General features: G+C 49.5%; 1 protein-coding gene across 2 annotated transcripts in view; it reads right to left on the bottom strand.

The window, feature by feature from the left end:
• TMOD1 (tropomodulin 1) overlaps nt 1–13,908 on the bottom strand; it is an 83,865-nt gene that overhangs the window by 51,950 nt on the left and 18,007 nt on the right. For both annotated transcript variants that reach the window (XM_040631643.1, XM_008707864.2), the window contains exon 2: nt 10,159–10,324. In XM_040631643.1, coding sequence (XP_040487577.1) covers nt 10,159–10,278 — 120 coding nt within the window. In that variant the 5' untranslated portion in view covers nt 10,279–10,324. The remainder of the gene's footprint in view (nt 1–10,158; nt 10,325–13,908) is intronic.

The raw sequence follows: 13,908 nt of genomic DNA, 5'->3' as shown, positions 1-13,908 counted from the left end.
TCAGCCTGTGCCCTCTGCCTGGCATTCCCTCCCGCCTCCTCCCCTGCATTTCTTTTAAAGTCCTTCCCTTGGGCGCCCTGTTTGGCCTTTGCAGTGCTCCCCACATTGATCTGGTAATTCTCTGCCCAAACTCCCCTCGGCATCCTGCCAGCGCTTATATAATGCCATCCCATTCTGTCTCGGAGCGCATCTATGCCGTCTCTCTCCCTAGGGAGCCCGAGGGGGATGTTCCTTTGTCTTCTCTGCCTCCCCAGCACCAAGCCCCGGGCTCTAAGGGAATGTGTTCTGAATAGTCCCCGATCCACACAACACGGCCGCTCCAGCTGGGCTTCCCCTCCAGGTCAGCATCACACCTGCTGCCCCAAGCTGCCTGTCAGGTCAGGCCACCCAACTGCTGCCCCAAGCAGGTTTGGGGGAGGGGACACATGAGAGGTACCGGGGTGGGAGTGTTCAGGATGGAGCCAGCGTTCATGGATGGGAGTGTGGGGAAATGCCAAGCTGGTCTTCTGCGATGTTTTCTTTAAGGGCCTGGATTTGGTCATGTCCTCCCAACTCTTCCTACTCTGCCTCGGAGCTCGTGGCAGAGCAGGACCTCAGGCCGTCAACCCGGCACACTAACAGGGACAGCCTCAAACCGTCCCTGATGTCATAGCTCCCCTTTGCTGGTGCTAACAGCAGCACAAGGCCTCTCGGGTTAAAGACTACTTTTCCCAGGCTCCCTTGCAGGTAGGGTGAGCCACATAACTAAGTTGTGGTCAGTAAGAAGTGTCCAGTGGTGATTGCTAGTAACCTTCCTTAAAAGGCGCTTGCGTGATGGCTTTTCTACTTTCCTTTTTCTCCCCTCTTCCTCTAGCCTGATACCTCGTGTGCAGCTATGAAGGCCACCACCCTGGACCATGAGGATGAGGACGGCACCCCAGGGCTGGCCAGAGAGGAGCTGGGTGGAATCTGGGACTCTGGGAAGCGTGGGGAGCTGAGCTCCGCACCAGCCCTAAACGGCCCACTTCCAGACTTGTACTTGAGGGAAGAACCAACCACTGCTCCAGTCACGTAATTTTGAGTCTCATACTTGCCATCAGACTGCATCCTAACTGACAGCCTAGATTCTCGACCCAGAGCTGTGAAGCCACAGACAGTGCACTTGGTGCTCTCTGACTTTGGATTCTCCTTCCCTAAAATGAAGTTCAAAAGCCTTTTTAGTTTCAAACCTCAGAATAAAGGTGTGAACTCCATATAGATGCAGCTTACTGCCAGTTAGTTTTATCATCAGAGGGCATACTTATTCATTTCCATTCAACTGAACAGATACTGAATTATGGGGACACTCAGAATATCTGCATCTGGTTGTGCAAGTTGTGCACTGCACAACTCCAAGGACATTTTTTTCTCTCTGGTTTATGTGAACAATGTCTCCTGCAATGCACAACTTACACAACTGTCCCTGGCTGCCCTGTATCTGGTGGTACAATGTGGCTCCAAATTCAAGAGGCCTAGATTCTAGTGGGCAAATCATACATTCAGGTTCAACAAACATTTATTAAGCTGTTACTATGTGCCAGGCATCGGGCTAGGCGCTTTTCATATATCTAACCATATTTATATCTATTTGTGTGCATGCGTGTGTGTGTGTGTGTGTGTGTGTGTTTGTGTGTGTGTGTATGATTCAGAACAGAGCTAGAGTTGCAAACTAGGAGACCTACAGTCCAGTCAAATGCCAAAACTTGGGTTGGTTTGGTCTGTACATTTAAATGTCGTATCAACATTTTCAAATAGGGAACCTGCACATAAAACCAGATTTCCAGGGGCGCTTGGGTGGCTCAGTCGGTTAAGCATCTAACTCTTGATTTCAGCTCAGGTTATGAGATCTCAGGGTTGTGAGATTGAGCCCTGCATCAGCTCTGCACTGGCTGTGGAGCCTGCTTAAGGTTCTCTGTCCCCCTTTCCCTCTGCCTCTCTCCTCCTCTAAAAAATTCAGATTTCCAGTGTCCTTTGAAAAATTAAATGGCCTGGCAATATTGGGCCTTCCCTTCCACTTTGGCAACAACTGGTGGGACCAAAGAGCAAGTACCCTTTAGTCAAATACAAACTCTCCTGTTTGCCTCAGTCCCCACCACTCCCTACTGCCCCTGACACAGAGGTCTAGAACCAGTTACTATTCCTCATTGACTGTGTTGTTACTTTTCCTCCTGGCAGGTTAAGTTGCAAGTGAAACTTTCTTACGTGCACGTCTCTTTTAAGAGTGGAAAAGTGAAAGATGAACCAGGATGGCCACACGTCTTGAGAAACTGGCACACCTTCCTTCCTTTACTCCTATTACCTACCTGACGTGGGTGCCTGGTTTGCTGCCTCTCGGGTAGAAAACGTTCAGTATAACGGGAGAGATGGGGAAGAGACAGGGGGTGGGAAGGCAGGGTTTACTGTCTATAGGGGCATCTGGGTGGTGTAGTCAGTTGGGTGTCTGACTCTTGGTTTTGGCTCAGGTCACGGTCTCAGAGTCCTGGGATCGAGCCCCGTGCTGGGCTCCGCACTCAGCATGGAGTCTGCGTGAGAGTCTCTTCTCCCTCTGCCCTTCCTCCCCACCCCCATGGTCTGTCTCTTTCTCTCTCAAATAAATAAAATCTTAAAAAATAAACTTTATCTACCGTGATTTTTTTTCTTTTTAAGGGTGATCTGAATAAAATAAGGTAAAATTTTTACTTTTGTTAAATCTAGATGAAGGGAACATAAGTATTGTACTCTCCTACGTGTTTTGAATGTTTCCTATTAAAAACGTCAAAATCAAAAAGGAAATTGCTCAGTGTCCTCAGTATGGGGCAGGTGCAGTGCTGTGGGTTGGAGAGGGGCAGGCAGGGAGGGTGGGCCTTGAAAAATGGGAGGCTTCTGAACTGAGGGGTGAAGGGCTCCAGGACCAAGAGGTCCCCCGGCAAAGAGGCAGGGAGGAGAGGGGCGGAGGAGAAAGGAGGGCTTTCCAGGGAGGCTGGAGAGGGGTGCAGGGAGGTAGTCATGGGGCCAGCAGACAGAGGTTAAGGTGGGGACACACTGACACCCGGCCTCGCTCACCCTCACCCTGCCAGGCCCATCCTTGGCTCTGTACATGGCCAGCAGTGTTTCTAAGGATGTGTGACTATTTTTAGAGCAGAGATTTATTTCTTTCCATTTCAACTGTTTACTTCTGTCCCGGGCTCGCAATTCTGCTGGTTTGTATTACAAGGGAGAACCATAGCCCTGTGGACCAAACTTGGCTGCTTCCTGCATGGCCAACAGCGTCTTCTGGCTCACAGAGTACCATGTGGGGAGTAGAGAGGATTTTGTGATTTTGTGGAGTCTGAAGGGAAGCAAAGTTGTGTGACAGGAAGTCCCCTGTTCACTTCCTGGGTCTGTGGCTGACCTGCTGTGTGTGACCTTGAATAAGAACTTTGCCCTCTCTGGGCTTCAGGGGGGTTTTGCTATTGTTTTGATTTTTCATCATTACAATGTTGATACTACCACTTACATCACAGGGTTGGTGTGTGAAAGGCATAAAGCACCGAGTGAATGACGCATGTCCAGGAGGGACCCCGTAAATGAGAGTTTCTTTACCTGCATCGTGTACATACATGCAGGGGGCAGGGGACGGAGGGTTAGATGGTTTCTAAGTGTCCTTCCAGTGCTTTGAGTCTACAGTTCTAGGTTTTCTCCTCCATCGTGTCTTCCTACAGTTCATGGCCCCTTGTTCTCAGGATGCTTGATGCATTATGGACTAGGGGAAACGGGTCGGCCCGAGCTTAGCCTCCCACCTACCAGCGTGTGATTCTGGTCATCTGTCCTTTTTCTTAGGGTGGCATGGACCCCAACCTTTAAGGACCGGCCTCACAGGACCCTCGCACTGGTCCTTGCAGAGATGATGTCCATATAACACTCAGCACAGTGCCCGGCCCGCAAGAAGCCCTCCGCAGAGGAAAGAGCTGCGGTGATGATTTTGGAGCCTGCAGGGGGCTGTTGCTTTCCACTGCTGTTTCTATAATGGGCCATAGCCTCCCCATGGCGGACTTCAAAACCAAATCACAGAACCCGACTTTTTTATAAGGTTGGGATTATCTCTACCATCTTCCCTCCTGCTAATATTTTAATCCTTCAACTGAGACACTTAAGAAAAATTCTTCCTTTTCTCCAAAGCTTCATTATCAAGCAATATTTACAAGTAGATTCTTGATCTTCATGGTATTTTTCTTTCTTTTTTAGAAGATTAGTATTGATGTTGTGAAACTAACATAACAACTTCAAAGGAAATTGTATTGGAAAAGAACAGCTGGCTGGCCATTCCCCACCCAGGGCCGCGGCAGGCCCCAGCCCACAGGGGCTCACAGGAGGTGGTGGTTAATAGCACAGGCTTGAGAGGCAGGAATCCCAGCACCATCTGTGTTATATCCTGGGTGGGTTACCTCATCTTGCTGAGCCTCAGTTTCCCCATCTTTAAAATGGGGCCCATGTCCGAACCTCTCAGAGGGTTACATGAAATCTTCCACGCAGAGCTCTGCCCATGGCACAACCAGTAAATGTTAATTACCTACCGATCCCGAAAGAACTCATACACGGCTCCCTGCCCAAGTCACAGTGTGACCCGCCAGTCTTCAATGTTTCTGACTGTTGTCCCTTTTCCCCACTGCCTGCTGCAAAGGCAGATCTGAACCAAGGAGTTGGCTGGGCTTCAGAGCAGCATCCACTTAACTCCAGAGAGAAGAGAAAGGGCAGATCCTCTTGGGGAATCAGTCAACAGTGGATACTTTTAGCACATGGAGCATTCCTCTCCCGCGGGAGTCCAAGCGCAACAATCTCATGATAAGCTCGAGTTTTTCCAGGCCGCAGAGTGCGAGAGAGAAAGTTTCAGGGCCTTTTTTTTTTCTTCCTTTTTTTTCTTTTTCTTTTTTTTTTTTTCTTATGTGCACAAGCTTGGAGTCCTCTGCTGGAAACAAAGCCGCTTTCCAACTCCGAGTACTCTACTCTGTCACGTGACGCTGGGGCTCAATGCTTGCATCACTGAAAATCTAACCCCTGAAGTGTCAGCTGAATTCAGGTAATCAGGCTGCCAGGAACAGCTCAGCAAATCATAGCTGGTTAGAGCTGCAAGGGGTCTCAGAAGGCATGTAAGCTGAATGCACCCCTTTTACAGATAGGGAAACGGAGCTCCGAAGAGGGAAAACGTGTGCCTGAGTCGGGAGCAGAGCCAAGACCGAACATGGACTTCTGCACTTCAGGTTGCTTCCAGGAAGAAAGGAAGAGGATTCTGCATCGAGCCCTCACCCCAGAGCATATCTGGGGCTCAAACTATCTTTCTGAGACCCCAGGAAGCTTTAGAGTGGCTCTCAGAACCATGTTATGGCTCAGCCACTGCCTAGGGGTGGGATGTTGGACAATTTACTTCACCTCTCAGTTTTCTCGTCTGCAAAATGGGGCTGATAACAGTGCCTGCATCATAGGATTATGATGATGGTTGAATGAATTAAGATTTTCGGAGTGCTTAGAACAGTGCCTGTGCACAGGAAGTGCCATATAAGCCCCTGCTAAACAGAAATGAAAGCAGAAGCCACAGAGTGCCACAGACAGGGCAGTGGACCTGGGGCTGCTCTCGTTCTGTTTGGACGTGTGACCCAGAGCAACCCCCTTCCCCTCTCTTGGTCAGTTCCTGCTCTGAAAGTTGGGGGCATGGACTCTCCTGGTCTCCGTGCTCCTCCCCGATGGCTGGCACCGAGACTTCTCCTGGTCTGCATACCTTTGGCCTCTCCCTGTGCTGACCTCAGAACACGGGCCAAGGGCGGGTGAAACTGAGCTGGAATGCTTGTGCTCTCTGAAAGTAGGGAGGCCCACTAGATCTTTTCAAAACTCACACACTGACTTGCAAATCAGGTAACAGAGACATCTCTGTGAAGGGGCCAATTGTGTGGCTGGGACAAAAAAACCCCACTGGCCTCTGTTATCTCCTATCCTCTCTCTGACTTCTCTTCCCTTGTTCTTGAACTTAGAGAGAAAGGGGTCTTTGAAAATGCCCATTTTGAAACCACAGCGGTGTGAGAATCACGGGTCTCTTGATTGCTCAATCCTCTTTCAGATCCAAAAGCACATTTCTTTTCCTCCTGCCGGAGTGGAAGCTGAGAGAGCCCTCAGAACCTGTCTGGAATCTGAGTGTCCACACCCTGGTCCTGTGACCGAGGCAAGTTAGCTTTGTGGGCCCCAGGTTCTCTGTCCCTCCAGTGGGCACCCACCTTACTGTTGATCTTCTGGGAGGAGGGCTGGGGGTGCCGGCTGTATGAGAGGCACAGAGGCCCTGGGAATTTGCTGCTGAGGCCAGAGACCTTGATATTTGGGGGGGGGGGGCACTGGGAGAACCCTTTGCCAGGTTACAGCTAAAACAGATCTCCCAGCTGGGGCTCTAAGAGGCCTCAGGAAGGGGCTATACTCCAGTCCTGAGAGGGCTCTCCTACCTCCCCCCTGTTCCCCTCACATCTGATGCTTGGCTTGGACCTTCGCCATTGCCTGCCTGACTTGCAGACACAGCTAGTGTCGTCTAACCCCAACCCCAACCCCAACCCCACCCAGCGGCCCAGAGCAACTCCCACAGCCAGATGGCCGGAGGCAGCAGGCCTTACACTTCATTGCCCTGGGAACAGAAAGATTCTGCAATATGGTGGAAAGGTTGTGGGGAGGGGCAGGACACTTCCTTAGCTTCAGAAAGGAACTCTCCCACTACCAGCTGGGCCTTCCACCTCCCACCCATCTCACTGGCACCTTGTCTGGTCCATCTTTTCCTCAGAGCTCCTGCAACCAGCAAGCCCACTGAGTCACTGCCCCTCAAAGATTCCTCCGGCCCACGGAGAAAAGTCTAAACTCTCCAGTTGGCCGTGCAGCCCATGCCTCACCCTTCACCATTATCCAGCGGAAACTTCCTTCCAAGGTCATCTAACCCACCACAGAAACTGCACTGAGATTCTAATACCATCCCTAGTTACCTTTTGTTCTCCAGCCTTTGTTCTGTGGCCTCCATTTGGCCTAGAATTCTTTTATTCTTGACTCAGAAAAATCCCAGGGCCCAGTTCCCAAATCACCTTCTCTGTGAAGCCTTCTACCAGTAAGAATCAGTCGTCTCCCTGAGCTCCCTGTCTGTACCTGTTGAGAACGCTGTTTACCAGGCCTGCACTCCTCCACGCCCCCCCCCCGGCCTGAGCAGACTGACATGGGAGGGCAGGGTCCCTGCCATGCTCCCCTGCGGTGGCCCTCACAGGGCCTGGCACCTGACAGGTGACTAGGGCATGTTTACTGAGCTGACAAAAGGAGCCGCATCCCCTTTGGTTCTCACTTTTTAAAGCTGCCCATTTGTGTAATTCTACGTGACAGTGGTCTAGCATTGAGTCAGAACAGAATCATCCCACAGCAATAAAGCTGGATGCTTGGTTATTCCTTACAGTGCTTGTTCTTCCTGAAGCCCAGGCTTCTGGGCAGTAGCGGTGCAGGGGAGGGAGGAGGAGACCCACGGCTCTCGCACCAACACTGCCTTCCAAAGCCCTGGAGCAGCCTCATCTCCTCGTGGCTGGGCAGGGGGATGTCATGATTAGCAAGAGGGATTTGTCATTCTATGGGGCCTAGGACCCAGGACCCCTAGACTAGGAATCTAGGTTTTCTAGAAAGAAGACATTTATTTGAATCTGGAGATAAGGCCAGGTTATAAGCTCATGGCAGCTGAGCCCTGAAGGGATGAACCAACTCTATCATTTCATGGATGGGGACATGGAGACCTAGGGAAGGACAGCGACTGGCCCAAGGTCACAAGGAGAGTAAGAGAAGGGCCAAGGTCGGCACTGGGACATCTAACCTCTAGTCCTGCATTTCTCCCTTTACACTAGCTGTGATTACTTGAGGGTTAGTGAAATGGTATAGTGGTTTCTTTCCTTTATGGATCATTGCTAAACCACAGTTGAGCAAAGACAGGTTTTCAAAGAAAGGTGTGAAATGTTCCATTTTTAACTAAAAATATATAAAATGGAAAATTCACTTCATTCAGTAATATTCATTATGTACTTTCTCTGGACTGAGCATTGACCTGGGGACCTGGGTATAGATAGGGGATGAAGGCCCTGTCCAGCAGGCCACCCGGAATCCCTTTCTCGGCCCTGCTCACAGCTCCATGCTGGCTGGCCAAACCACAGACTTGCCCGGGGAGCCTCCTGCCGCTTGATCCTGTGATCCTGACTGCAGAGGCCAATTCTGAGCGTTAAACACACTTAAATGTGCCAACTATGAAATGCAGTGATAAAAACACATCCCACAGGTGGAAGGGACTCTTCGAGTCCTTTCTTCCTCAGTTCACTCCTTCCATGCTGCAGGGTCCCCAGGCCCCGGCTGCAGCTAGCCGGAGAGAACGGTGGACTGGCTCTTGCAGACGTAGTTACAGTGCCAGCCTGGGAGGCACACTGGGCAGGGTGGGGGCCAGATTCTGCAGGGGGCTGTATTTGCTCTGCATCTGGGTCCCACAGCTCGTGCTGTTTCTCCCGCAGTCAGGACCCACGGGCCCAGGAATCAAGGGTAGAAATGGGAGAGGGCCTCCTCATGGTTACCCCTAGTGACCCACTGGCAACATTTGCGCTTCCTGTTCCTGTGACCTTGTGCTCTTCGGGCCTAGAGGTCTTAGTCCCAAAGGGAGGAATGCTTCCGCCAGGAGACACAACATTAGTTCCGTTGGACTGGACGTTGAGACTGCCACCCGGCCACTCGGGGCTCTGTGTGCCACCGAATCGATGGGCAGAGGAGGAGTTTCTGTCCTGGCCGGGAAGCCTGGTGGGGAGTTGGGCTACCACCCCACGATGGAGGTGTGGAAGTGTCTGCCTGCAATCCAGAGATTGCGGGGGGCTTCTCATGGGCGCCATGTCCTGTGGTTACAGTCCAGGGAAGATGGCAGCAGCCCGATCCGAGCAGGGCTGCTGCGGGCCCAGACCCTTCAGGAATGAAGGTGTGAGTCATCCAATCAGGCAAAAATTGTGCCCAATGAGGTGCTTGCTAAAGGCAAAGGGAATACAGAACGGGGAGTGGAAGAAGGCAGTTATAAATACCGGTGCAACCATGTGACCGGTTAGAGAAACAAGGACTGTAATTGTCATGAGTGTTTCCTCCTTATTCTGTTTTGAACACGTGCGCACGTGTGTGTGTGTGAAGCAAGTATCTTTGTTTTTTTCCCTCTCTTACTCTCCTCATGTAACATAAGAGGTATTGATTTTATCCTGTAGTGTCTAAGTATTGTTAATTCTATACCACAGCACTCAAGTTATGGGGTATCAAGGACAGGATCATTCAAGGACTTTACCTCCTCTCCTGGATTCTACCTTCCTCTTAGGACCTTGTTACTGTCTTTAAAACAAGAGAAGTGTGATTTCAGGTGTGCATGGGTACAAAGTGGACAATGAGTAGACTTGTGATGGTTAATTTTATGTGTCAACTTGACAGGGCAACAGGGTACCCAGACATTTGGTTATACATTTTTCTGGGTATACTTGTAAGGATGTTTCTGGATGAGATTAACATTTGAATTGGCAAACTGAGTAAAGCAGATTGCTTTCCCCAGTGTGGGTGGGCCCCATCTAATCAGTTGAAGTTCTGCATAGAACTAACATCCTGACCCTTTTGACCCCGCAACTGCCTTGAGCTGGGTCATTGGTTTTTCTCCTGCCTGCAGACTCAAACTCAAACATCGGCTCTTCCTGGCTCTGAGCCTGCCAGCCTTCAGACTGAAACTACACCATCAATTCCACTGGTTCTCCAGGCCTTTGGACCCAGGCTGGAACCACCCTGCCAGCCCTCCTGGATTTCCAGCTTGCTGATTGCTGGTCTTGGGACTTGTCAGCCTCCAGAATCGTGGGAGCTAATTTCTTACAATCAATCTCTTCCCTAAGTGAATATACACATCCTACTGATTGTGCTGTTCTAGACAATCCTGACAAACACAACACACACACACACACACACACACACACACACACCTGCAAGGGCAGTGTCTTTCCAGTGTCATTCATTGCCATAGAAGGAAACAGGAAGTGGTAGCTATGGGAAGGAAGTCTGCACCTGTCCCTCCCCCAGGTGATAATGCTTGCTGTCCCTGCATCTGTGATGACATGTCCCCCTTTAGTGCCTACTCACGTCAGGGTCCAGCTCATCCAGCTCATTTTCCAGGGTCCTGAGCTCTTCCTCTGTGAGGGCTCCGAGGATTTCATCTTCATCCAGGTCACGGTATTTCTCTAGTTCTCGTCTGTACGACATGGTAAGAGAATTTGTGCTTGTCTTCTGAGTTTCTGTGACCTACGACCTACCGGAAAGAGAAAAATCTTAGGAAGACCCCTCTTGAATTTTCTTTCTCAGAGCAAATCAACGCTTGTCATTCACATGGTGGCCGGGCATGTTCTATGAATCATCAGGATAATAACTCCTACAGCAGAATACTCTACCAAATTGGATTAATTCTCCAGTGAAACTGTGCAAGGTAAAAGTCCTGATAGCATGTGACTGAATATATTGTCATCGATTATATTGGCACGGCCATCAGTTCCAAGTAAACAGGGGACTACAAATGGCTTACGAATGCTTGAAAGCTATTTTATTCAAGTCGTTCAAATGTTGTTCTGTACAACCCCCCAGCCTTCACTCCATGCCCTGACGGAGCACACGAATGCTAGAAGCTCTGCCAAAGCAGTTCTACAAGAGGAGGAGTACCAGTTGAGCACCTGCTGCCTGCGGGTCCTTCGCCTACACCATCTCGATCAGGCCTCCCAAAAAGCAGCCGGCAAGAATGGCTAACGTCTGCTACCGCGTCCAAGCCCTGTGCTAAGCACTGCGCAAGGATTTTCCAATTTAACCTCTGAGGTCGGTATCTGTTGTTACCCCATTTTACGGATGAGGGCATGGAGCTTAGAGGCGTTGAGTGACTCACGCGAATCACGCTACTGGGAAAGTGCCAGATCCACCGTATGTACCCTGATCTGCCCTAAGCCCTCTGTCCTCCCTCTTGGCTGAAACGGTCTGATAATACGGCGAGCTCAGTTCACACATCTCCTCCTCTGTGAAGCCCCCGTGTCCCCTCACTAAGCAGAGCTCATCACGGCCCTTGCGCTGGGTCTGCACCTCTCCACTCAGCTCACGTGCATGTCCCGTGGCTTCCCCACGGGCAGGGTGTCAGTGTGCTGCACCCCCCTCTCCCCAGGGCCCAACTCAGGCCCACACACACAACAGGGTGTTTTTTACTGAAATGAACCTAATTGCAGCTCTACTTGCCTTTGTTTAGCCAGACAGCCTTGAGGAGACTCCGGGCTCTTCTCCTCTTGGAAAATGTCAGCTTGCGGGCAGAAGCGGCTAGCATCTCTGTGTTTGCGCCTGTTTCCACCTTAGCCCTCCTTTCTGAAGTGGGGCAGCAGCTCAGGACTTTCTTAGCTGCTGTGGAATGGAATGTGCTACTCTGGACAGCATGGGTGTTATGGGTTGAATCGTACCCCCTCAAATTCATCTGCTGAAGCTCTAGCCCCCAGGACTCCCGTAAGCAGCACCGCACGGCACGGAAGAATGTGCTGTTACCTGGAAACAGAGTCACTGCAGACACAACTTGGCAGTTCACGTGAGGCCCTGCTAGAGCTGGGTGAGCTCCCAATCCAAGGACTGCTGTCCTTACAAAAAAGTGGAAATTGGGACAGACACGCGCACAGGAACACATGTGGGGATGACGACAGAGATCAGGGTGATGCTTCCAACAGACCAAGGAGGGCCAGAGACTGCCAGCAAACCACCGGAAGCTGAGGGAGAGGCCTGCAACAGACCCCACAGTCCTTGGAAGGAACCAACCCTGCTGACATCTTGATCCTGGACTTCTAGCCTCCAGAGCTTTGAGACAATACAATTCTGTTGTTTAGGCCTCACAGTTTGTGGTATTTCGTTATGACAGCCTCGGCAAACGATACAATCAGTATCTCCTTCATCAGCCATTTGTGTTTGTAGACCCCTATGCAAACACACACACACACACACACACACAGAGACACACACACAGAGACACACACACATACACACACCTACACACACACATACACACACACACATACACACACACATACACACACATACACACACATACACACACACACACCCCCGTGGCTCCTCTGTGACAGGACCGCGGGGATTTTCCAGCATAGAGAGAAAGGAAAGCTAGGAAAAGACAACCAACTAATCAATCAAAAAGCTGGAATACTTGTTAACTAAAAACAATTAGCGCACTTAAACAAAAAACAAAGTTCACCAAGCTGACGGGAAAAGGCTCCATTTCAGGAAGTAGAGATACGTGTTAATAATGGACGTTTGTTGGCACAAAAACAGACACATAGACCAATGGAACAGAATAGAGAACTCAGAAATGGACCCTCGCCTCTTTGGGCAATTAATCTTTGGTAAAGCAGGAAAAAACATCCGGTGGAAAAAAGACAGTCTCTTCAATAAATGGTGCTGGGAAAATTGGACAGCTACATGCAAAAGAACGAAACTTGACCACTCTCTCACACCATACACAAAGATAAACTCCAAATGGATGAAAGATCTCGATGTGAGACAGGAATCCATCAAAATCCTAGAGGAGAATATAGGCAGCAACCTCTATGACATCGGCCAAAGCAACCTTTTTCATGACACATCTCCAAAGGCAAGAGAAACAAAAGAAAAAATGAACTTGTGGGACTTCATCAAGATAAAAAGCTTCTGCACAGCCAAGGAAACAGCCAAAAAAACTAACAGGCAGCCCACGGAATGGGAGAGGATATTTGCAAATGATGCTACAGATAAAAGACTGGTATCCAAGATCTACAAAGAACTTCTCAAACTCAATACATGAGAAACAAATAAACAAATCAAAAAATGGGCAGAAGATATGAACAGACACTTTTCCAATGAAGACATACAAATGGCTAACAGACACATGAAAAAATGTTCAAAATCATTAGCCATCAGGGAAATTCAAATCAAAACCACACTAAGATACCACCTTACGCCAGTTAGAATGGCAAAAATTAACAAGACAGGAAACAGCAATTGCTGGAGAGGATGTGGAGAAAGGGGATCCCTCCTACATTGTTCGTGGGAATGCAAGTTGGTACAGCCACTCTGGAAAACAGTGTGGAAGTCCCTTAAAAAGTTAAAAATAGAGCTACCCTATGACCCAGCCATTGCACTACTGGGTATCTACCCCAAAGATACAGACGTAGTGAAGAGAAGGGCCATATGCACCCCAATGTTCATAGCAGCATTGTCCACAATAGCTAAATCGTGGAAGGAGCCGAGATGCCCTTCAACAGATGACTGGATTAAGAAGTTGTGGTCCATATATACAATGGAATATTACTCAGCCATCAGAAAGAACGAGTTCTCAATATTTGCTGCAACATGGACGGCACTGGAGGAGATAATGCTAAGTGAAATAAGTCGAGCAGAGAAAGACAATTATCATATGATTTCTCTCATCTATGGAACATAAGAACAAGGAAGATCGGTAGGGGAAGAAAGGGATAAAGAAAGGGGGGTAATCAGAAGGGGGAATGAAGCATGACAGACTATGGACTCTGCGAAACAAACTGAGGGCTTCAGAGGGGAGGGGGGTGGGGAATGGGATAGACTGGTGGTGGGTAGTAAGGAGGGCACATATTGCATGGTGCACTGGGTGTTATACGCAACTAATGAATCATCGAACTTTACATCAGAAACCAGGGATGTACTGTATGGTGACTAACATAATATAATAAAAAAACATTAAAATAAAATAAAAAAAATAATGGACGTTTGTGTGCGGGCCAGCATATTTGTAGGAGAAATATGGCAGCTGGCCTGATAAGAAAGCACCTGCTTCCCAAACACAGAAAACCC

This window comes from Ursus maritimus, unplaced genomic scaffold, assembly GCF_017311325.1.
Source record: "Ursus maritimus isolate PB19 unplaced genomic scaffold, ASM1731132v1 scaffold_17, whole genome shotgun sequence".
Classification (NCBI taxonomy): Eukaryota; Metazoa; Chordata; class Mammalia; order Carnivora; family Ursidae; genus Ursus; species Ursus maritimus.
The sequence above is the reverse complement of the archived record's forward strand: the minus strand, read 5'-3'. Positions and strand labels throughout refer to the sequence as shown.